This window comes from Musa acuminata, chromosome BXJ3-3, assembly GCF_036884655.1.
Source record: "Musa acuminata AAA Group cultivar baxijiao chromosome BXJ3-3, Cavendish_Baxijiao_AAA, whole genome shotgun sequence".
Classification (NCBI taxonomy): Eukaryota; Viridiplantae; Streptophyta; class Magnoliopsida; order Zingiberales; family Musaceae; genus Musa; species Musa acuminata.
Genome location: NC_088351.1, coordinates 33,323,001 through 33,347,713, shown reverse-complemented (window position 1 = coordinate 33,347,713; position 24,713 = coordinate 33,323,001). Strand labels below are relative to the sequence as shown.

The 24,713-nt window shown below is 36.3% G+C and overlaps 4 protein-coding genes across 5 annotated transcripts; 2 read left to right on the top strand and 2 right to left on the bottom strand.

Moving 5' to 3' along the window:
- Positions 1-2,130: 2,130 nt before the first annotated feature.
- On the top strand, positions 2,131-4,783 carry LOC135632937 (small ribosomal subunit protein eS10z-like). The gene is made up of 5 exons (XM_065141839.1): positions 2,131-2,217; positions 2,300-2,348; positions 2,448-2,733; positions 2,812-2,947; positions 4,484-4,783. Exons 1-5 carry the CDS (start codon positions 2,215-2,217, stop codon positions 4,559-4,561), a joined length of 552 nt encoding a protein of 183 aa, XP_064997911.1. The 5' UTR covers positions 2,131-2,214; the 3' UTR covers positions 4,562-4,783.
- A 6,471-nt stretch (positions 4,784-11,254) lies between these two features.
- On the top strand, positions 11,255-12,490 carry LOC135632391 (uncharacterized). 2 transcript variants are annotated; one of them, XM_065140930.1, is made up of 2 exons: positions 11,255-11,747; positions 11,873-12,490. In XM_065140930.1, exons 1-2 carry the CDS (start codon positions 11,453-11,455, stop codon positions 12,082-12,084), a joined length of 507 nt encoding a protein of 168 aa, XP_064997002.1. In that variant the 5' UTR covers positions 11,255-11,452; the 3' UTR covers positions 12,085-12,490. The 2 variants fall into 2 exon arrangements, with proteins under 2 accessions (XP_064997002.1, XP_064997001.1); XM_065140929.1 differs by having other exon boundaries at positions 11,369-11,747; positions 11,858-12,490.
- Positions 12,491-14,225: 1,735 nt separating this feature from the next.
- On the bottom strand, positions 14,226-17,842 carry LOC135632834 (V-type proton ATPase subunit c1-like). Its single transcript, XM_065141649.1, has 3 exons — positions 17,659-17,842; positions 17,271-17,556; positions 14,226-14,607 (listed from the first exon to the last, which is right to left on the bottom strand). The coding sequence occupies exons 1-3, from the start codon at positions 17,732-17,734 to the stop codon at positions 14,475-14,477; spliced, it is 495 nt and encodes a 164-aa protein (XP_064997721.1). The 5' UTR covers positions 17,735-17,842; the 3' UTR covers positions 14,226-14,474.
- Positions 17,843-18,217: 375 nt separating this feature from the next.
- On the bottom strand, positions 18,218-24,615 carry LOC103979112 (AUGMIN subunit 7). The gene is made up of 9 exons (XM_009395150.3): positions 24,398-24,615; positions 23,900-23,985; positions 22,311-22,372; positions 21,728-21,819; positions 21,442-21,567; positions 20,348-20,438; positions 19,782-19,889; positions 19,333-19,431; positions 18,218-18,720 (listed from the first exon to the last, which is right to left on the bottom strand). Exons 1-9 carry the CDS (start codon positions 24,529-24,531, stop codon positions 18,532-18,534), a joined length of 987 nt encoding a protein of 328 aa, XP_009393425.2. The 5' UTR covers positions 24,532-24,615; the 3' UTR covers positions 18,218-18,531.
- Between the last annotated feature and the right edge of the window lie 98 nt (positions 24,616-24,713).

Sequence of the window (24,713 nt, the reverse complement as noted above, 5' to 3'; positions counted from 1 at the left end):
TCTCTCTTTTCATGAACATCTTCTTGGTGTAGATGTTGCTTGGGTTGGATTGTGACTTACAAGGTTTGAGAATCCCTCTTTTCTCGTCACAGATCTTCTGAATTTAATTCAGCTACTCCAACTGGACCTGTGTCAACTAGGAAGAAAAATTTCTTTCTTCTGAGTTTGTATATGTAAACATATAAATATACTCCAAATATCACTCCCATCAATAGTGTTCTAATAAACTCGAGTCGATTACGGCTAATCATGATTATCATTATATTAAGTATTAAAATGCTTTTAATTACTGTTCACCAATTATAGGACCCCTTATGTTTACCACTACTTTCAAAGAAGCAATAACAATTTAACATTATTCTGCTAATTATCATGGATACATGTGAATATTTATGATAAAGTTCACAATTTAACATTATTGTGACCCAAAAGCAAGGATCACTTCATCAGTTTCACTACAAACATTGTAGTGATGACAAAGATCAACATACCATGGACAAAGCTTGCAGAGCACGAGCTTTGCTGCCATGGGAGGATCATGAAGCTACTGCTGGTGGTGGGAGCATGATGGGGGGTGAAGGACAATGGCCAGATGCAATGGAAAAGTACATCAAAATCTGAATGGTAGATGCCATGAATCGTTTGATTGGGTGAAAGCATCCCTATCCAGGTAGATGAGAATGTGACGATCACATGGGGATTTATGAAAAAGGAGTCCCCATGGCGTCGGCTCGCTGCACCTTCAGAGAAGCTGCAGCTGGAAATGGGAGCATCGACCCTCTCACCTGCTTGTGATTTTGGTAAAGATGAGATTCAATCCAATCATAGAATACCAGCTGAGTTAGGCTGATATCTTCCATTTTCCCATCATCTTCCTCCTCTATCCGTATGAGTCTAATTTTATTGGGACTTATGCTGGCACAATAATTCTTGTTAATTTCTAATCGACTATACTCCATTGTTAATTTACTGTTCCGAGACACAGCGAGCAATGGTGTCGGCAAGTGCTTTGCTGAGGACATGAAGTCCACTTGGTGTTACAGCACTGCCCCTTTGATGCAGTGGATGTCTCGACATAGGAGGACATGCACTTCTATTTACATTGACTTTTGGGGGGTCCAATTGCATGAAAAGATTTCTTCATGGCACGGTTAAAGGCCGGCAGTCTTCGAGATAAGAGACGATACATGATTAGATAATAATCTTATGGACTTTTAAGTGAAGTATTATTAAAATAAAAATATTTTTTTTTATTTTTATTTTTTATTTAATATTTAAAAATATTAGTCTTTAAAAAAAACTATTCATTGGTTGAAAAATTAAAATTTGAGACTTTGTTCAATAAAATTACATATAAAATACTATTTCACACGGATGATTATGTACCGGATTTACTTAGCTTAACATGAGTATTTTAAAATTTTTATATGATAAATTTTATATCTAATATATTATTATATAGTGATTTTTTTTTACTTTCTTATCACAAAGATATGAGTTTCAAATATAATATGGTAAAATCATACCTAAAATATCCTTTTATGGCATATATGAAATATCCTCTTATGGCGTATATCACATAATAATGGACTAATTATAAATTATTTATGTAGATAGATCTTTTTATCTTTAAACTTAAAAAATTTATATTGAAATTCTTATAGTTAATTTTTTTTAGAAGTTTATAGACTTAAAAAAATTATATTAAAATCTTTATAATTATGAAAGTGAAACATTTAATTTTATTTATCTTGATATCATCAATTTTATCAATAAAAGATATATATCGAGTAATAGATAGAAATATATTATTTTTACGTCATTCGTGATTTCGACAAAATCGATCTTCGCGTCATTCTCACCGATCATCATCATAACAATCATCCACAATATCATCATTCATTATTATTATTGAAATTATCTTTTTATTCATCATTATATATTTTTATATAGAAATCGAAACGCTAAGATTTAACTATAGAGATTTCAATATAAAATGTTAAAATAACTATTGATTACCTCACAGTATTACTTAATTGGGCCTCTTTCATTGTGGCTCAGCTAAGTAATGGCCATTTAGGCCTAATCCAGCCCATTGTGACCACTATAACGAAACCTGGCGTAGGGTTTTGCTCGTTTGGTCTCTGCGGCTCCTCGGCGCTGGGCTCTTCGTCCTCTCGCTTGCGTAGGCTTCCGTTCTTGCCCCAAGAAACCATGGTGAGAATCCTAATCTCCCTTCGTTTCTCGTCTCGATTTTCTTTCTTTCTTCACCTGGTTTGTACCTGTTTGTCTCTCCCAGATCATTCCGAAGAAGAATCGCCATGAGATCTGCAAGTACCTCTTCCAAGGTAACGTCTTTGGTGTAGGATTTGCATTCGCAGTTAAAAAAATTCCTTTTTTTTTTATCTATTTGGATTTGTTGCTATTTCGTGGTCTTCTGATGATAGAGGGGGTGCTGTACGCGAAGAAGGACTATAACCTTGCAAAGCACCCGGATATCGATGTGCCGAACCTACAGGTGATCAAGCTGATGCAGAGCTTCAAGTCGAGGGAGTATGTGAGGGAGACATTTGCCTGGCAGCACTACTACTGGTACCTCACCAATGATGGCATCGAGTACCTTAGAACTTTCCTTAACCTACCCTCAGAGATTGTTCCTGCGACACTGAAGAAGTCCGCTAGGCCGCCGCCGACCCGCCCATTTGGCTCTGGTCCTCCTGGTGATCGTCCCAGGTACTATAATTGCTTATTCAATGTAGGTTTGTGTTTTCTTGTTCTCTGGTACTTTGTGTTGATTTTATGATTCTGCAGAGGACCTCCCCGGTTCGAAGGAGATAGACCAAGGTTTGGAGACAGGGATGGGTATCGTGGAGGCCCTCGTGCTGGCCCTCCGGGTGATTTTGGGGACAAGGGTGGAGCACCTCCTGAATTCCAGCCATCTTTTCGTGTAAAAATCGACATGCCCATGATTTCCTTGCATGTTGCGTCAAAATTTTCTTTGCAATCTAGAAGAGAACAATTTGTAATGTTCAGACTCAGCCGAGTGTTTATCCTTAATCAGAACTAACCTAACTGCTCTGAAATGTGAGTATAGGAATTAGGATTGGCGGTACAGAGTATTGCATTTAAAGTGTTAGATAGGAAAATTTTGATGTTTTTTTAGAAAAAGGTGTCAGATAGGACTAATAGGTCTAGAAGAGGTATCAAAGAATATGAAAAAATGTTACAAATGATTTGATAGCTTTTGTCTTGTCTAGTGTTGTTGCCATCGATATCTCTGAGTGACCGGAGAAGTTCCATGCATCCAGTGTTGGGCCCTTATGGCTTGTTGTTCTTGTAGATAGAGGAGAGATTGAAAGTTCTATAAAATTATCTCCATCAAATCTAAATTAGAAGTTGGGACCTACGGCTTGTTTTTTTTGTTGTAGACAGGAAAGGCACAATATTTAATTTTCAATTTTCATCTAGATTGTCTATACTTGATTATTGCTTTGCAGTCATTACTAGAATCAATGTTTTTATTAATTACCTTAGTCTGTAGCTATGCTCTATTCATGGGATTGTTCAGACTTTATCATCGATGAATAATTAATCTAAATATGAAGTTTTCACTGTTCTTCTGCACTGGATGATTTTATGGGCAGAATAATTGTAGGGAGGAAGAACCTTTTTATAGTCGAAACAAATGTGCCATAGAGTTCAAGGGAAATAACAAAAGTGCTTACCTGACAGTGATAAAATAACTATGAAATTCTTGAATACTCCTATGTCTATATTTCTGATAGCCAGATTTCATCCTGTTTAGTGTGTCTCAATATTTTCTTCTTGACATTTTCTGTCAATCATGTCTTTTTTCGCTTTATCTTTCATTTTAGCTAGATTGTAATATTTATTTCCATTTATTGTGTTGTTTTGACATCGTCTCATTGGTCAGATATTGCTTAGACATCATTCTATTGGCACTTTGTAAAGCTGATAATTTTTTTCATGCTTACTTCGTGTGCAAATGACAATGTCGAATATTTTTCGCTCACGGCAGTGTCATCTGGGAGGCTGTGTTGTCTGGGTTGATAAAACCTCATTTTTTATGGTGTATTGTCTAGATTTCTTTTTTGGCTTATATTTGATGAGTATCAGTATTTCACCTAGATAGTTCCATGGTACTAATAGATAGTTAAGTTGCCCTCCCTTTGTTGTTTTTCAAACTTCTATAAGAGACAGTCAAGTTGCCTTCTGTTTGTTTAAAGTCTATACATCTCCAAATGATGAGTTTTAGTATTTATCAACTATCTTTTGCATCACGACAAGCTTGAGCAAAATGAAATACTACCTGGGGAAGCTGCACATGTACTACTTGTAGGGATCATGAGTTGCTGAATGTTTTTATGATTTAATAAGTTACCTGAATAAGATAGAAGCTTGTGCCGATCACGACGAATGCCTTGATTCTCTATCATGACTTCCTGTTAACAAAATTGTGCAGGGTACTGGTGGCAGACCTGGGTTTGGCCGTGGAGGTGGCGGATATGGATCAGGTGCACCATCTGCATCATTCGAGTAGTTCTGTGGCTCCTCCTTTTTGTCTATCCCCACAAAATCAGCATTTGCATCGCCCAGTTCTCTCTCTTATGATTTGTGTTGCTTGAAGTGTAGGACAAGTTACAACTTTTAGTTTGCGGTGGACTATGCCTTTTTATATTTTGAGATGCCAAAATTATCTACGTCTAAATTAACATTTGCACCCCAAAATTTTATGATTTCTTGGGGCCTTATTGTTGGACAAGTCACATTCCAAGTTTGTGGTGGACTAAGCCTCGTGAGATGCCAAAATTATCCAGTGTCATTTGACATGTGTACGTCATTCTCCTCTATGAGTGTATTGGTTTGCATGCATGCATGCTATGCTCGATACTTATGCACTGTGGATGCGGGGACAGCCCATGGGTTCGAGATTGTGCAACATGGCTTCGAAGTTTGAACGTGGCATCAATTTATTTTGATGAACACAAAACTCATCGTTTTTGTTTGGGGAAGGATTCTTAGGTTTCATAGAACTTGTCCATCACGTGAATTATATTATTATCGTTTTGCAGCAGATGTGTAGGGATGAGTTGAAGGAACAGCTACGTTGGTAGCCGAGACATTTGGTCCCGCTGACTTTATCTTATATGTTGTTTCTTTGAAGTACGAGGTATTATCTAAGAATTGATTTTTAGGGCTTTAGGTTTGTCAAGAGCAACCAAATAAGGTGAAGGCCAACCTAGCAAATTATACCTTTTTGGACTTGGTTAGTTATTGTTTTTATGTTTTGAAAAGTTACATTAGCATTTTTATATTTATGAAATAAAAATATTTTATTTTATTTTATTTTCTCACATCATCATTTGAATACTATATTTATTATGATGTGTGAAAAATGACATTAAAATAAGATTAAAAAGATAATTTCATTTTTTATTTTGGGAAGAACAGAAGCGTTGATCGTTAGAAGATGTTGACCGTAAGCCTGGCTCAGATCGAAGAGATCATTAGAGGATGTTGATAGCAAGCTTGACTTAAGTCGAAGAGAAGCTTTCTCGTGGAAGGATAGATCGAAGAGATCGTTAGAGGATGTTGATAGCAAGCTTGACTCAAGTCGAAGAGAAGCTTTCTCGTGGAAGGATGTCGAAGTCCAAGGAGTGTACAAAGTTTGAGAAAGAAAATGTTTCGAAAGAAAATATTTTCATAGAAGTTAAAGAAATTAATATCGATGAGAATAGCTTACGAAATTATTCTTTCAACTTTATTTTAACATTATTTTTTGTATGTGATATGTATAAATATTTCACTACGAATCACAATCTAACTTTTGAAAATATAAAGATCAAAATGTTAAAAGTTAGTTAATTATGTGGAGATACATGAATTGAATGTTAATACTAAATTAATTTCTTGCGGGGGAGGGGCCACTACAATAGCTTACTAATTGGTCCCTTGTGTCATTCATGCACTATTTCACGATCGAATCTTAAATTGAAACAGTGATGGAGAATCCAAACCACTATCTAAACAGTATTACATGTGAACATCAATGTGGGATGAAATATGGAGCTGTAGTCGAGTCAATAGACCAATCGGTTGCATATTTATATAAATATATTTTAAATATATAAAATTATTGAAAATGCCTATAAATCTAATATATCATTGAATCCAGAGGAAGAAAACATGTCCCTTCTTCTTGATAGCTGATGTGATCTAACTACATTAAGCTTGAACTGGTCCTGTTCGAGTCAGGCCCACGCAATCATATCTCTCAATGAGGGCCCTTAGACACTAGAATAGTTTTGCAACTTAATACATATGCCTCAACTTTAAGAAATATCCTCCGACTGCTAGATGAGGTGGTCACATTTACAAATCATTGTTTTGAATACCTCAACTTAATATGTAGTTTTTTTTTGTCTTGTAATCATCTTTATAACATCGTTGTTTTATTACTATTTGATCTGTATGAGATTTAGATTTGATGATCCATCAATTTGATATCATTTCTCACATGAAAGTTTTGATGAAGGAGAAAAAAATTACTAAGAACAAGCAAGGAAAATAACATCTATTGCTTATAATTAAAGTATCAAATTATAAAGGCTAAATAATAAAATAAAATTTCAGTAATTTGGAGAGGAGTGTCCAAACTACAAGAGCTAAATGTTGGGTTAGTCACCAAAGTCTTAGGCACCTCTTATTCTTATAGATAGAAGGTGTTCAAGAGTTCCACTCCTTTTATAATTTGGTGAGTTCTAATGACTTTAGAACTTACTATGATCCTTTAGGACTAGTGTTACGACCCGAGTTTGATGAGTCAACTGGCCAATAATTCTATTTTGATCGTTGTAATCACGGACCAAAATGCTTAAGTGAAAGATAATATAGATGTTACACTCATCAGGCCCTTATAAGCTAATCAGACATATTGTCCACTTCCGATGTGAGACTAATAGGATGTTACAACTAGGATCGATTTCTCTTATAGTTGTCCTAAGTTGATCATATAATGTCCTAATTTGAGTCTTACTAAGATTGGGATTTGGGTTGATATGGTACTGAGTATGAACTAGCTTGATCTAGTCGAATTAGGCATTGAAGCTATGACTCGAGTTTGACTAAGTTGGGTGATCCTTTGGAACTTATTTAGGACTTCAATTAAGTGTCATTCTAATCATTCCTTATCACTCAAACATATTTTTGCTTAATAGGTGTGATGTCAACCAAAATCGATCTAAAACTAACACAAAAAAAAAAAAAAAATCTATTGCTTTTGAATTGGCATTTAGTTCATAAACTGATATGATATGTGTGTCAATGCTTTATCATATTCAACCTAACTACACTCCATGTATTGAGTGGGAATATCTAATCCTCTCCATTGGTTGTTAGTACATAGAAATTGGTTGTCATGCATGGATGTATATGAATGGCTGGCTGTTCTTGGTCTGCACTTTAATCAGTGAGTTACAGCAGTGAACACCTGAGGGGAGCTCATGTGTTGCCAATAAACTAAGAAGTTACTAATACCTACGACTTCCAAAAGCGTACTCTCATCATACAGTACTATCTTCCATTGCCACCGATTTGATGCTGATATCAGTGCCCAGTTTATAGAGAGAGTTGATTCCCACGAGGGATTGTCGAGGATACAGATTCTGAAAGCAGTAATGTCCTATGCCAATCAACTTATGCAATTCTTGAAAGTCTTGAATTACTTATAATAACTTAATTTAACTTTCTATATCTTGGATCATTACTTTAAACTCAACGAGCTATTGAATCAGTTATCTCAGAGGGATCCGAATAAAAAATAATTGTTCATATAAATGAGATTTATGCTATGCTGACTGTAAATAAGAATAATGATCATAAATTTAGTCTTATGTATGAAATAAAGATAAATCGATATATTATATGATAGGACATATTTTGGTGTCGTCTACGTGGACCCAGATAAACAGACACGACGATGCAAATGTGGAACTTCAAGTACGATATGATGTGCAGCACACATGTGGCGAGTAGCTACTTGCCACCCCCTCTGTACAAACAACATCATGATGATACAGTCGTCCCAAAAAGCTCAGGGTGGCACTACGCGATGTCGATCCGTGCAGATCGATCGCGCTGGCACAGAAGCTTAAGTCGATGGCCCGAGAAGCCGATTGCAGTTAATTGATCTCGAACAATGAACTCATCATCGTAGGTATAAAAGCTAACTCTCCTTAATCATGAATGAGAGGTACTTTGAACACTCAACTCTCTCTCATTCCACCAAAAGCTAATTTAAGCTTTGGAGGGGTCGAGTCGAGAAATCTCCCTCCCGACCTCGACCTGTGTATAGGAGCCCAGCGATGAAGAAGCAGACCACTCGTCAAGAGAGAAACCACGCTCAGGAGATGAGGCTCGAACTTGACCCAACCCGACACTCACCCTCACTACCCGAGCATTCATATGAGAAATCTTGTACATTAGGGATTGGACTGAGTCGTGCTAACATCTCGATCATGACGTAAAGGTTCACTAACATTATACTTAGAACAAGTTTTATCTTATCAAGTTAGTTTGGGGTATCACGGATCTCCTATCAAACTATTTCACAGTAATTGAAATGCAAGTGGATCAAGTGTGTTTGAGATGAACCAACTAGAACAAGGATGATGTATGAACCTTGTTTCGCAAGCATTCCCTTTGGTTTAGTCTACGGATACCAAGGTGGGGTGGTGATACAAGATGAACCATGTCTGCAGCGGAAGGTGGAAGACAGCACGCAGCCACGTTCCGGTGATGATTGGAGCTCCTCGCCAGGAAGTGGCCTCCACAGCCGCCATGTGCCGAAGGTCCCCAAGAGAGGTTTGCACTGCTCCCAACTACATTTCCCCCTTCGCTGCAGCCACGGAAGCTGCGCCATCGCAGTCTGTCTCAGTCCCACTCAGCACCGCCATGGGACTCACACTGAGCTGCCAGTTGTCGCCTACATGTCTCCCCGAGCGACGTACGTATGCTTGGTTAGGACTTCTATTTCTTGGATGAACATTCTTAGACGCCATGGATTCAGCTTCAGTTTACGAGTTAAATGCAGTGTGTCGGACTGCTGTCTCGAGTTTGTCTGCTAATTGTCAATGAGGTGTTTCTCTTTCATGTTAATGAGGAGAAGCTGTTGATCCAGTGGTCCTCCTTTCTTCTCTGTTGTTGGGAACCATATCGAAAAAGAGTAGTGATAAAAGGCCAAACATCAATAGAAAAATTAGAATAATCCAAAACATATAAAACTTTACTAAGAAAACTTAATTACAACCCCTCAATTAATACTTTACAGTCCACTACTGCTCCTCTTAATTTGATTTGGTGTCTCATAGGAGAGATCACATAACTGTATGACACTTAAAAACATATTAGGACTCATCATAAATTTATCTAAAATAAGTATTATAAATCAATTAAACTCTTATCTTGACATCTTCTAAATAAATAGAACTTATATTAGCATCATCTTAACACTCTCCTATAATACTAATATATTTAATTATAAGTTTATCCTTTCAAAATAAAAAATTCTCTATCATTAAAGTATTTGTAGGTTAATATCTTATGTTGTAATGTAAGAATTTGTCATGCTTTTGAACATCTTTCATAGACCGAGTTCTTTGGATTTATAGGCTTATCAGAAAACTTACTGAATCTGCTGAGTATTGATTGGATCTATCAATACATCTTTTCTGAAAATATGAATTCATCATCTTTGATTTTTTTTTAATCAATTTTGTGTCTTACTTTTATTTTAAATTTATAAGTTCTTCAACTTCAATAAACTTGTATAGTTTTGAGTGAAGCCTAAGACATCAAAGAACTGCTACTCCCAATGCTTATAGAACTTTCTTCACAAACATTAAGATTTGATACTGAAATTGTGGAGCACATCTTATCCATAATTAAATTTGAGTCAACACCAATATTAATTGTAAGAGGATTCAAACACTAATTAATAATTACAATACATGACATTATTATCATCCAGTACAATAATATGACCATCTTCATCAATATAAGTATGACTAACATAAACTTTTGAATTGAACTTGAAAATATCAAATATCTTATTTCTCAATCTAGTCATGTCATAATCTATATCTCTAGAAGCATTCAACCGTTTAAAGTTCATCATCAAACTTCACTTTGATCACAAAATCCCATTTGTTTGATGCAAAATTAATATATTGACATGCAAAAAATAAATTTTTAGATATATTGCTCTACAAAATTAGCTTGTTGACGCTGTCTTTTTAAATAACAAAATCTTCTAATATTACCATACTTTTTTAATAATAATATTGAATTTTTTTTATAATAACCTTGATTATTATCTTTTTTTTTTTTGTTTCCGATCATAAGAAGGTTTATTGTTTGATCTATCTCTTGCAGTATTAATTTTCTTTTCTTCCTCCTAGAAAATATACACAATATTAGTATTTCAATATTTATTCGATATGTTCTCACGTGATTGTCAATAATTAAGTAGTTCTGTAACATGTAATATAGATAAATCTTTTGACTATTCAATAACAACAACCATAAAATCATATCTAATTTGATATATTTTTAAAATTTTTAATAATTGTTTGATGAGAAATTAATTCATCATATCTTTTCATCTGATTTATTATCTCATAACTCTTGAAAAATAAGTTTACATTATTCCACTTTCATCCATAAATAAATTCTTACAATATCTTAAAAAAAATTAAAGTTTAATTACCAATAACTTAAATTCCCCTAATACTCTTGCTCCAACATCTCTCAAGCTTTCTTAAAATTTATTATAGTAAAAATTTTGAGGAAATATAAGCTCATCAACTACCTGTTGAAGAGAATAAAGAGCATGTTGATACTTTATTTGATCTTCATCTGTGATCTTGATTACATCATAACCTACTTCAATAATCTTCTATAAATCTTGCTATCTAAATCAAGTTTTTATCTTTGTACTCCATATCAAACAAAAAGGGTAGAGATAAAAAGTCAAACACCAATAGAAAAATCAAAATATACAAAGCTTCACTAAAAAAAACTTGATCATAACCTCTCAATCATTACTTTGCACCACATCTGTTGTTCCTCTTAATCTGATTTGTGCCTCATAGGGAGAGACTACACCCATGTTTATAGTCTAGATTCATGATAATTACACATATTAGGACTCATCATAAATTTATATAAAATAGATATCCTAAATCAATTAAACTCTTATCTACATATCTCCTAAGCAAATAAAACTTATATTAGCATTATCTTTAACACTTGATAGAGGTTGTGTGCCTACAAAGCCTTGCTGTCTTCCCTTGTCGTGTATGGTTTCATTTCCTCCACAAGCACCAACTTTTCTACTTCTTAGCCGCTACCTGCAGCTGCTCCTCCTACCTTGATGGCCATGAATGATCATGGAGAAGAGAAGGCATACTGCGATTTCCACCCCATGGAGTCGGTGGTAGGGATATGTGCTCTTTGTTTGAAGGAGAGGCTTCTTGTGTTGGCCTCGGAGCAACGCCACCATCCCCTCCCCAGGAAGACAAACAGGTCCTTAAGAGTCCTGAGGAGGAAACGCATCATAAGGCTTCCTAAAGTCTTTGCTCTCGGCCCATTCCTTAATCTCCTCGAGCTGCGATATCAGAGAACTAAGGATGACTCTGATGATGAAGGATCCATTGCCAGCCACGAAGGTACTCCTCGCTACTGTTGTCCAGTTCATGTGAAGCTCATCAGTAGGTGATGATCGATCTTGCAAGAACTTATGATCACCCAAATTGATCATGGTTTCATGCCTTGTTAGATTCGTTCATAACAGTGAAGTTTGATGATGCTGGGCATGCTTCATGGGACAGCGAGGGCGCCGACAACACAGAGGAGATCGATGAGAGCAGAGGAATGGAGGAGCAGATCGAGCACGACAACGCTCTCAAGTGGAAGAAGCGGATCGGGCAACTCCTCGCGTGGCGCGGTGGAGAACGCCGGACGCCGATTTGCAGGGAGGAGCGCAGGGGAGGAGGGTTTGGATGAGGAGCCTGACGAGGAGGAGGTCCACCAACGCCCACTGATTCATCGTGTGAAGAGTGGGAGCAGAGACTCTCTGTTTCCCTCTCGGCTTGTTGTGTTCTCCAGCTCGAGAGAGCGTGTCAGCGTGTGTGTGTGTGTGTGTGTGTGTGTGGATGTGAGTAATTGCGTTGGCTGTGTTTTCTTGAACGACCGCAATGCGTTCGACCAAACGAGAGTGCGTGAGGCCATGGCCACATAACGGTGAGCAAGGAGACGCCGTCCTCCTCTGTTTCTGCTCGTCCCACTCCATCACTTCATGCATGCATGTGTCCGGTCTCTGACACAGTGAGTCCAGGTACTACGTGGCCCGACTGCACAAAGTCTCTGCACCATCTTTTGGAAGATAAAGCTTGGACATCATGCAAGCAATCATGGATCTCATATATATATATATATATACACTCAATTTAATTATTTATTTTTAAATAACTGTGATGATGAAATATTCATGTCGTGGATCATAAATAGTTTAAATACTCTGATATTTTTTATTATTTTTGTTGTTGTTTCACTTCAATCCTAAGCAAGTTTTTATAGCAGAGTTCACTGTTGATGATGTGATCAAAACTAATTTGTTTCAAAATACATAGTTTATTAGGTTCTCCACTGTTGCTGTCAAGAGTTATGGTATTGTTTCTTCAGTGTTACGATAAGGTTATTTGATTGGTTTAAAACTGACGATTTAGCTACTGCAATAATATTTGGTAACTAATAATAAGCCTATAGATTTAAGCATGCTAATAAAAATTAAAGATGTATTATATCTCTATTATTTCAAGTTGATTTGCTTCAGAGCAAATATATACTTCTTGGAAAAGGCAAGCTTGGGTACGTTGGTCCTGGCGACATGAGAGATCATATTAGAATCATGAAAATAATCTCTCTAATTTATATTTAAATATAATGCTGCCTACATTGACCGTATTAGATAAGAAGAAAAGAGATTGGCAAGGCGTTTGGATTTCCGGGATTCTAATAGATGATCTTTAAATGCTATGGGATGACACATTAATTAGCAATAGACAGATGAGCCAACCAAGATCACTCGATTGTCGTTGAGCTGTCAAGGACATTAATTTCTGGTCACATAAATTTCATGGCTGATGAATTCAGATATTTAGAGGAGGGATGTTCTCAAGCTCATATACCTCAATGGCTCGATTGGGATGAATCCCAGTGGCCACCCATGCATCGATTTTGATGCATCCACTCAAACATGCAAGTCTTTATAATGATAACGATTCATAAGGTAAATGGACATATGAAATCTAATCAATATAAAAATGATGACATCCTAATTAAATATCATATTAATATGATGTTTAAAAGCATATTCTCTTATCAAGATACTTAAAGCTTTCATCATCCACATGGTTATAAGACAAATGCTAGAAAATAGTACTTCACCAAGTTTGATGATTGAGAGAAATATAGGTATGGTAGAAAATAACACAGGAGATCTAATTTATAAGGTAATAATGCTTGAATAATGCATTTAGAACCTTTGATATTTGGAAGGGAAATTATCCTATTCTTCTCATATGTGTGATCATGATCCCAGATAGTTTAGGAAAGTTCGGTAGGAGTTAAATGTTAGCTTCATGTTGTCATGAAATCACCAAGTACTACTAGATCCTTGTTAGAGGAGAAAACAGAATGCAACATGTATAGTTGGATCTCTTAACAACATAAAGTCATTCTTGCAAAATGAAAATAGCAAAAGCTTATCTAACCTGGGTGATAGCCAGAAGCATGACATGGCCAATCAAAATGGTTGACAATGGCGAATCCCATGAGCTTTTTGGCAGTTCTTGCACAAAGAGAAAGGCTGGATCCATAACTAATAGTGAATATTGAATCCATCTGTGTTAAACTTGAACCCACTGCCATTCTTGATAAAGGTCACAACTTTGCAGTCATATTAAAAGAATTTGTCAAACAGCCAGAAATAATAAAGAACATCAGCCACTTCACCATTATCAACACATTTCACAGCTTTCTCCAATGCTGGTGGCTGACATTAACAAAGCAATTAAGATTTTCATGCCTTCTGTCAAGTAATTATCAAAATTTAGCTAAGACTAAGATTAAAAGAAAGCACAACGGAAGAACAGATACAATTTTATTAGACCCAGATTTATTGAGTAATCATTCAAATTCATGTGGTTCACAGTTGTTCCTGAAGGAGGATGACCCAGTTATTTCCAGCAAAATCCCTAGGTCATCTTAGTAGAACATAACACATTATTAAAAATAAGGACTTGACATCAAAACGTGTCAGACAAATAACAGTATGATCACAAAAATTTAAAACTAACATGAAGGATCACATGGAACATGGCACCAACCGGATCTTAGTCTGCCCGAGATTGACCAGCTCGAGAAGACAGAATGATACCAACAATGAGACCATACAGTGCAAGAGCTTCCGCGAAAATGAGAATAAGAATCATGCCCACAAAAAGCTTTGGCTGCTGAGCGTTTGCCCTGCGGTAGACATATGCTCATAATGTCATATGGCACAAGATAAATCTAGTTTTACATAATATATAACCAAATTGATGTGCAACATTCGGAATGATTAGTTTCAAACTTGACGTTGTCTCTATGCAGCCATAATTTGCCAGTGCCACTCGTACTGGACACAGGAGTTTCCCAACCTTTGTGACTATGAGCAAACAAGTGTGAGCATGTGTTTTTCTCACCTCTTCTCATCCTATCCCCACTCCTCATATCTACCACTCTCACTGCTCAACCTGGCTTTAACACAGCTTGGACATGAAGATTCCCAAAAATATAAAATTAACTCATGCTAGATCAGGTCTTACTTCTTATCTCCCATGATAGTTTGCATTTATTTGTTGATTTCTTGATTAAGAAATAAGATATAAAGTGAACGTTAAAATATATTCTAAACCCATTAATAAATGCACATTATTTCCTATACTTGTCATGATATTTAACTATCAAAAACAGACATTCAAAACTGGAGCAGCTAACTGAAAATTAATTACTACATCAATTCGTTAATAGATGGACCCAAATTTAACATTTATTTGTGTCATCTTATTTCTAAGTAAACAATAAAATAACGTTTGGCCTGATATGCATCAGCTGGTTTTTTACCAAGGGTCAATACCAAACCATAGAGGCTGGTACCAATTGTTTCTATTTAATTTTTTCCAATGAAACCAGATGGTAAAAGTTGATAACCACTTAATATACCGACACTGCACTGATGCCACCAGTTGAAGCGAGATAAAAGTAAACAAAAAAAATAAATTTCTGGTCATTCTAAAAAAATAATACCTGCAACGCTTTTTGATGCAAAATATTACCAAGTCAAAATCTTGTGGATGCCCAAGCCTACTTACAGTTCATTTTGTCATGTTTGAGCTGATTTCACATGAAGTTGGTAGATATTACTTGGCAGCATGTGTATAGAGGGATTCAAGTCTTAGAACTGTTAAATTGTGAATAGCAGGGTATGTATAAATTGAACAATAACTTAGGCAGTGGTTTTCAGAAGGTCCACAGCTCTGTATGTTGCATGATGACACAAAAGGAGAAACCAAAATAAACAGGAAATATCGGAGCATCACAGAGTATCTGCATGGTAAACAATAGTAGATATCCAAACTTTTGACTTAGAGGGTGCCAAAAAGTTGAACAAAGATACATGCACCACCTACACACAAATTTCAGAACAATTTGAATGGTATGCGTGTCATGACTCGGGCTTGATAAGCTAACTGGCCTATTAACTTCGTTTGGCCTAAACCACTAACCAAAATACTTAGACGGAAGTTGATAACGGTACACTCATCATACCCTTATAAGTCAATCTTAATCTTGTCCATCTTCGACGTAGGATTAATCAGGGGTGTTACAATCTCCCCCACTCAAGGGCTTAACGTCCTCGTCAAGATCCAGCATAGTTCAAATCAAACCCTAGCATGGTGCATATGAAGCTTCACGCCATGACAAGTCCCACATGTAGCTTTTTTCTACTCAAGCCATTTCACCATGCCCAAATACTAGGTTGGCTATGATACGAAATGTCACGACCGGAGTATGATGGATTAATTGGTCTGTTAATTTCGTTTGACTTAAACCATTAGCTAAAATAATTAAGTTGAAGCTGATAGTAGTACACTTATCAGACTCTTATAAGTCAATCTCAATCTTGCCAACTTCTGATGTGAGACTAATCAAGGTGTTACAAACAAGTTTTATTCTTTATTGATATGAATTAATATGTTAGTCTTGTATTGCATCTATATATGATCACCATGTAGTAAAAACGAATAATTTATTGTTATTTGTTAAGCATTTTTTTAATATAAAAGTTAACCTTATTACTCTGTTCTTTTTTCGTTGATATCATATTCTTACATGATATGGACCTTTTATTTGGTAAACAATACTTAATGATTCAACATATTATTATATGTTTTCCTTCGAAATCTCCTTATTCTCTATTGAGCATTTGTGCTGAAAGAAAGAACAAGGTACAATTATTGTTGGTGGCTAATGTGATATTTGGAGTGAGGGTTTAAGATGATTGAAGGCTATGATATATTTGGAAATTGGTCCTTGTTGTAGTATATACACGAAATGTTTCAAGAAATGTATAAAAAACATAGAAAGAACTATGGTTCACGTATGATATGATATTCTTGAGATCTGAACTAGGTCAGATCAAGGCGCAACAGATGGTCTAATAAATAAGAGACAAGGAGGACTGGGATCTGGTGCAGCATATGCAATGACAACCTCAAGTGGGTCATGAGATGTCTATGAGCCAAGTTGACCATCATGGTTAAAATTTCATGAAAATATTATGTAGCTCTTTTAGAAGAGCAGAAAAGAGTAAAAGAACGAGAGCATAGATTTATTTGCAGTTAAAATTAATAGTCCAACTAATGATGACAGTGTAACATCTTCATCTAATTTGGAAGACATTTAATGGAACAGCAAAACAAATCAATGCGAAGCCAAGCTAGCAGGATAAAGGAGCACTTTGATCCCTAAAAGCAAACCCCCAAACAATTCAGTTCCCAAATAGGAAATAAGTACCATCTACTTGATATCAGTCTATACAACCAATCCAAATATAAGAAGACCAAACCAAATCAGCAAAGCGTTACCTGACTCCAGCATCCCCAACGATCCCAATGGCCATCCCGGCAGAAAGGCCAGCGAGGCCACAAGCAAGCCCCGAGGAGAGGTGTGCATACCCATCGAAGAGGTAATACGACTTGGCCTTGGGATTAATGCCTGTGCTAATAATCACTGCGATGATCAAGCCGTAGATCCCGAGCACTCCCGCCATAACAACGGGCACGATGGACTTCATCACAAGCTCCGGCCGCATCACTCCCATCGACGCCACCCCGACTCCACTCTTCGCCGTCCCGTACGCCGCCCCCATGCCTCCATGCAACAAAACCCCCGAATCAGAGTCAAACCTTTCGGATCAAAGAACGGCAACAAAACAACATAAGCCCTAGAAAAGCATGGATCTTGAGAGATTACACGAGAATACGAGCGCAGCGGCGGCTCCGAGGAACCCGAAGAAGGGGGCAGTCTCATCGCCGCTGAATGTCGACATCGTCGCGCCGATTTGATTGTCCTAGACCTTCGGAAAGAAGATGATCGAGTGAGAGGATGCGGGAGTCGGCAACGAATTGTTCCCTTTTCGGGATCGGAAGAACTTTGGTAGATTCTTATCATATAATAATAGCCTTTGCTTTAGTATAATTTACATGATTTACCATCTGAAGGGAAGAGGGTTTGCTGACATTATTGGAATATTTTCGGAAAGAAAACTTTTGCCGGTTCCTCTTCTAGATGTGCAGACACGTCCGTGGGGGATTACGTTCGATCGTGGCAGGCGGTCTTGAGATCGATCGATTTATCTTCTAATATCATTTCATTTTCTCCTGGCCCACTCATGTTATTTTTCTTTCCAAAATAAAAGGAATTATTTATCCTAAAAAAGACTCGTCGATCAAATTTGCTTGCATCGTTATGAGATTCAGCTACACCAGTATGGTTGCATCTGATTCAATGAGTTCCCCGTTGTTGCAAGGGATTGAACAGATAAGCTTTATATTAATCATGTTAATGAGATGTTTGACTTCAGCTACACCGACTGGAGTGAATAAAGTGGACATGAACTGTGTTCAATCTCGTCCTAAACATTAGAGTATAAACTCGTCAAATCCTCAGAACTAAAGAGTTTGATCTCCAGGAACAGTCTTGAGACCGACATATTAACTAAGAGCTTTCAGTCGCTGGAAGCTCTCAATTCAGCAGTTTTCACTGGCATTTCTTCTCTCCGCTTGAAAACAAAGTAGCAAGACAAGAAACTGGACCAGCCACAGTACCTCCTCTTTGTATGCGAATTCACTGGGCCTTTTCTTGCTCCCTAGCCACTGAAGTTGAAAGGACCGAAAGGCTGCGGTTTAAAAATGTCAGCGCAGATTCGCAGTCCAAAATTATTTTCATGATAGATGAAGGCTCCTCGGTTGTTGGTAGAGATCCAAGGGACATGGCTGCATATGAATCCCGAACGCTTCTCAAGTTTCCCAAAAACTGCATTGCGACGTGTGAAAGCGAACCGGTAAGGGAACATATTTGAGATGTAAAATGAAAGACAATTTAAAGATATTTTAGAATCAGAATTATTTTCTGAAAATTGGAAAGAGTGAACATATTCATCAAAGGATGCAACCAGAAAATTAAAATTCTTTATTAAGTGCTGGGCTAAGTGCAAGTATGCAACCATTATCCGTACAATGCCAAGAAAGAAAAGAAAGAAAAAGAAGAGAACATGCACTTATCAAAGTTGATTCACCGGTGATAATTCTCTGAATTGGAATAAAGTACATTAAAACAAGTATCCAGGTCATCACATTAATACATTTAGTGTCGTCATATTTATCATATTAATAAACACTATTTTTTTCTATTTTCTTTCACTTAAAACTCCCCTAATACACCTTTTGCTTGTATTACACACCTCAGATAAACTCTGTGCTGAATTTGTAACACTAGGCAAAATGTGTGCATGCATTTAGAGGGGATAAAAAGGGACTTAACTGGGAATAGTTCAAAAAAAGATAGCCTTTTGCATGAAATCAACCAAATAAGATGGTTAAACTATCAAAATTTGGATTTTGGTAGGCAGAAAAAAATTTAATATACCTTCAGAAGTGTGTTATAGGCCTCCAAAAGGCGGTTAGCAGCAGGGCCAAACCCATGTAACTGTGGCACTTCCATCATGTGTGTCCAAGGATGGATCTCCTGTAATATTCTGATCTAATAAGTAAACAAATTATGAAGATATTGATATTCTGGCATTTATATTGATAACATTTTATAGCAGATAACAGTTATATGATGAAGTGCTTTGATAGACATACAACAAACATGTCAAAGAAACCAAAGACAAATGGGTCTCAATGTCACACAAGCTTTCCTTGGTGAGTTAAAGTTTTAAGATAAAAGGTTATTTCCAATATGCTCAACATTGCCTTCTTTTGTTTTTACCCTTGAGTTAGCTGTTCTTGAAACCAACAAGACAAGTTTCACCAAAAAAAGAAAGTAATGAAAACTCTTCAAGAGAAAAATGTCAGAGAAGAGCTTGCTATTACCTTCGTATAAATCAAACTGAAGGACTTCACGGTTTCAAGAAAAGACTCCAAATGTGACCTCAGCTTCAGTTCTACCTCTGTATAGTCTTCATTAGGATTGTAATCATACTGTGTAACAGCAATAAGAACCAATTTTAGTAAACAGGAACAAGCTGAAGAGACTAATTAAACAAACAAGTTTAGGTTTCACCAAGAAAAATACAAGTACAAACAGTACTGTATTATTTTGTCAAAAAAATTTACTTATAGAAATCTGATGTTTCATCCAAAAACACATCCTTAGGCATCAATTGCAAATTTATCTGGAATACTTATGTACCAGAGTTCAAAATAAGTGTAGCAATTTCAAATATTGAATATCAGAGTTTACATTGTTGTATCACGTTGTTTCTAGCAGAAGAAAATTTGAAAGTTCCCCATCTTCCCCAACCAATAAAAAAGAAAATAAACACATAAAAAGAAGATAACACATATAAGAAAAGGAGAAAGAAACATTGCACATTTCTCTATAATATGTATTCTGTTAAAAATAAGTAAAATTGTAATGGTATATGCTTTTAGCATACCTTAGATGCTAAATCCTGGACCATCTGTTGCAAATTTGATAGTTTCTTTGAATGTTCAGAGAGTTTTAGCTCCAGTTCAGATATGTCTGGTCTGCAAAATGAGTGTGTTCTCTATGAGAATTATTAAGGGTAGCGAAAAGTTTCATCACACAGGAGACACTTTCCTTTTCACATGTATAAGCTGAAGCAGGAAAAAATAAAAATAGAAAAAATTATCACCTCAAGTAGCCATTTAATTTATAAACACAGACAGATAAAGAAAGAAGAAATGTGTGATATTGGTAACATATACACGAATACCAAAAAATAATCTCTTTCCAGATAAGATAATTGAACTACAAACTTCTATCTGCAGTTTGTTCAGCATGCACTGGGTCAGCCACCCCAAATTTCAAAGCCACATGTTGACCAAATTAACCAAGAAATTTTCATTTCTAGGAGCTCGATAAAAAACAACGTTTGAGACAATGTATGTCTCCAAGCAGCAAACCATTGATACAAATCATACAATAAATCATTGAGATAAAAAACCAATACATACCTGAGTAAGACAGGACATACAAACAATGAAAATGAAGTAGATAAATGAGTCTCGATATCAAGAAACAGCACTGAAGTGAAGTAATGAAACATATACTTATAAGTTAAAAAGTATTCAACAATTTTTGGATGATAAAAAACAAGGTGACATCTACTGCAAGTTGCTAATAACTAATTTTGATATGCAAATCTGCCAACAGAATTGACAAAGCTTGTTTTTCTGAGGCAAACTGAATTTGCAAAGTTTATCATAAGCACAGATGTATAAATCAATATTACAAATGTGATCGTCATCTATAATTCAGATACTTATAGCAAGTTTGTCTAACAATCAGATTTCACATGGTTTCAGGCTTCAGTACAGAAGAACCATCAATGCTTAACAATGAACAAACAATATAAATAACCATATGCCTGAAAGAAATGAAATTATTCAGGATATACTCACAGAACATCATACTCATTTTTTCTTGGCTTTCTTATTAATGTTAATGGCAGTATATCAACTCCGGTATTGTGGATTTCAATGGATCAAAATCTTGTATAATACTTACAAGGGATAAACAGACTGAATCTGCACATCAGCTGGAAAAAGTTTCAACTCTTCTGAAAATATTTGAGCTTGTTTCTCTGCAATTGAATCTACCAACTGCACATCCTTTGCCAGTTGCTCATCAACACTTCCAAAAAGAAAAAGTGCATCCAAAATTAGGGAGTGGAATATATTGGCATATCAAGTTCTAATAGCATGCTAAGGTTCCTATTAAGTGAAAAGCTAAAATATAATACGTGTGCGGATACAAGGATAAATCTATTTGAAAATCAAAATACTATCCGAACCTCCACTCTGGATTATCAGCATACTGGCTTGCTTCAACAAGATGTATGATTAGATGAAGCATTTCAACACGATCCTCATAGCTGCCTTTCCCCTGAAACCAGCAAAAATTAATAACTCAAGAATGTCTTAAATCAGAATTAAAACAAAAACCTCTAATAGCAATTCAGATTAACATCGTATGAACATGACAATAATTTATTTGCAACAAGTAAATAAGCTGTCATGTGACAATTATGCAAGGGATCCATTAAGTTGGTAACACAAGAGATGCTCTATGATTCTAACATGGCTATGTGTCATACATCAACTGTCCCAGTACAGGTTCCTGACTTTATTCTGTTGTGCCTTTTGCATTAAAGAAAGTTGTCAGGCTTCAATCACACGTATTTTCATTCATATCTACTTAAAAGCATCAAGATTCTTGGTGCCAGCAGGAGCCTGACTGAAATATTACATGGTACCTTCTATATACGTGATTGGCCAGCGTTGTGGGAGCACAAAAAAAGAGCAACCTATTTGTACCAGTCAATTCTCAAGCAGCTAACATTATACAAAAAGATTTTAATTTATAAATTCACTCACTTGGATTGCTTCAGTGTCAACTGAGGATGTAATGCCCAAGAAGCTTGCTATCTCAGCCAAGTCTGGAAATAGTAAATTCCGATTCACATGAGTCTTTAACAGAGTCAATTGCATGGCCATGCATGTGCAAAGACTAGCAACCACATTAATTGCAAGCAAAGAAAAAGCAGTGTGCTCCTTGAGACAGTTCTATAATAAAAAAATTATATACTCTTGTTAGCAAAATCTCTGGCAACAAAGCACAACAATGAAACCTATTATGAGCTGTCAGCTGTAAAGCAGCCCAGAGAGTATGAAGCAAACAGAGAAGAATGCTGTTAAATGTTCCATATATTGTAATGTAATTCACCTAACATTTTTCCTGTGACTATCTTTGTCATCAACTACCTCAATGTGCTGAAGCCATCAGAAGATATTTACATGGTTTCTTTTCTATTTAAAGAAATGTTGTATGGACAAAGACACCAAAAAAGGACAGTCTCCAATTTAGGTGAGGTGAACTGATGAAGATACAAAAAGTGCCTATAATAATAATAATTAAAGAAAAAAAATGATACCTTGCATAGATGTGAAGATGTAAACTATTGAACTCTACACTCATAAGAGAGAATTATAGAAGAATCCACTTCTTATACTGTTATGTCAGTTGATATTGGAACAGTCTAGTTAAAGGTCCAAGAAGTGTCCAATGCATCTTGTGGGTTTGGATGTAACAATGTGCTTGGCACTGTTTCCAAGTGATGTTTTCTCAGATTTATAAGTCTACTGATTGTTATTACTTGGACAAACATGCTTTTCACCATGGTAATGCCCTTTTAATCTACTACTCAAATCAATCTTCTTTTCTTTCATCTACAATCCCAGTTAATTCTGTTTGGCAGCTAAAGTGTTGGTCACCAAATTTTGGAATATCAAATTCTTTTACCTATTATGATTATCTCTGGCAAATAGTGATAGCTATAATTCTCTCACCCCTCACATTCTTTGATATAGTATCTAAGTAAGGTTTTAAATCCCTTTCTTCCTTTTTCAATTCGTTACTGGATTAGAACCATTATACTAAACCTTGAAAGATATGTCTACTCAAGAATGATGACGTAGTTGGCAGACCAGACATTTAATATGTCAAACTTCTTAAAAATAGTATTCAGACACTTAAGAGATTACTTCACATTATAATGTTATGTACACTCAATCAAATTGTAAGATAAAGGAACCAGAAGAGATGAATAACAAGAGAGAGTAGAAGTGGTAGCTAGAAAATGGTATTTGGGTGTTAAATAGAACTTTTCATTTTTTTGCTTTGCAACATGAGACAGTCTTCTGTATTAACAGCACCATTATATAACTTGCAGTGTAATGCTTCACAATCATCAGATAAGGTGCCAAGGAAAAATGCATAAAGACAGAATATTGAAACCTAGTTATTTTGTGAAAATTTGCTTTCACAACTGGAACAAATTTGAAGTCATGCTTCCATGGTGATAGATGGCTATGTTACGAATGACCATCATTCTACAAAAGAAAGGGAGGAACTTGACTTTATGAAGAAGAATAATTCATCAACATAATAAAATAGTAATACTCACGTTGAATTCGAGTATTCTCCTCATCCCTGTCCATGCTATTTCCTTGCCAGTTCTGTTGAGTAAACGGCGACCTGTCACCCAAAAGCCTACCAAGAAACAGGCTCTCATTTGATGGCACCAATGTAGGTAGATTTCAAAAAGGCAAAAAAAAAATCAATTTGAAGAAAAAAGAGTGATATTTTGGGAAAAAAAGTGTTTCAATCGCAAGACAGTAGTTTGTTTAAACAAGAAGAGCAATTTAGGCCTAATAAATATTTTTCATTTGAGAACCTCGAACAGATGTCCAAACGACGAGGAAGGAAATCAAGAACGAATTACAGAATTATGTCAAGGTTCATCAAATTTGAAATTTAATTCCACAAACCTATAAAAAAATAAGTCAGAATACGGACCAATGCCGGGATTCGCATCCAATTATAAAAGCTAAAGAAGTCCGGAACTTGGAAACGGGGCGGCAGAATCGAAGAGGAAGGCGAGCGGAAAAGGTTCGACGGGCACCTGAAGAAGAGCCATTCCAGGAGGGCGTATCGCTCGACACCGGCGAAGAGGAGGGATTGGGCGGGGGCGTTGGGTCGCGGGCAACTAATCAGCTCCAGTTTCCTCTGGATCTCCTCCATCTGCCTCGACGCCATCTCGCTATCGACAACACCAAGGAGAGCCTCTCGCCAAGCTGCGGTCTCAAGACCGGAGAAAGACGGAGAGGGGTTCGAATTCGAAATGGCGTTGCGAGCAAATCATTCTAATTACTTGGGCGGCCGTGATCACTAAATCACCAATCAAATTTCTGCACGACTCTCAAAGCTCGATGGAACAG

What these genes read in the sequence shown, in the direction of transcription:
- LOC135632834 (XM_065141649.1), bottom strand. Translation starts at nt 17,734, where the DNA reads ATGTCGACATTCAGCGGCGATGAGACTGCCCCCTTCTTCGGGTTCCTC. An exon ending in CGCTGCGCTCGTATTCTCGT is followed by an intron (nt 17,557 to 17,658) that starts GTAATCTCTCAA and finishes TGTTGCATGGAG; the next exon opens with GCATGGGGGCGGCGTACGGG. An exon ending in GTTGGGGATGCTGGAGTCAG is followed by an intron (nt 14,608 to 17,270) that starts GTAACGCTTTGC and finishes TGTCTACCGCAG; the next exon opens with GGCAAACGCTCAGCAGCCAA.
- LOC135632937 (XM_065141839.1), top strand. An exon ending in CTGCAAGTACCTCTTCCAAG is followed by an intron (nt 2,349 to 2,447) that starts GTAACGTCTTTG and finishes TTCTGATGATAG; the next exon opens with AGGGGGTGCTGTACGCGAAG. An exon ending in CCTCCTGGTGATCGTCCCAG is followed by an intron (nt 2,734 to 2,811) that starts GTACTATAATTG and finishes ATGATTCTGCAG; the next exon opens with AGGACCTCCCCGGTTCGAAG.
- LOC135632391 (XM_065140929.1), top strand. Translation starts at nt 11,453, where the DNA reads ATGGCCATGAATGATCATGGAGAAGAGAAGGCATACTGCGATTTCCAC. An exon ending in ATCCATTGCCAGCCACGAAG is followed by an intron (nt 11,748 to 11,857) that starts GTACTCCTCGCT and finishes ATGCCTTGTTAG; the next exon opens with ATTCGTTCATAACAGTGAAG.
- LOC103979112 (XM_009395150.3), bottom strand. Translation starts at nt 24,531, where the DNA reads ATGGCGTCGAGGCAGATGGAGGAGATCCAGAGGAAACTGGAGCTGATT. An exon ending in ATTCAGTCTGTTTATCCCTT is followed by an intron (nt 20,439 to 21,441) that starts GTAAGTATTATA and finishes CTCATTTTGCAG; the next exon opens with ACCAGACATATCTGAACTGG. An exon ending in TCAGTTTGATTTATACGAAG is followed by an intron (nt 19,432 to 19,781) that starts GTAATAGCAAGC and finishes AGAATATTACAG; the next exon opens with GAGATCCATCCTTGGACACA.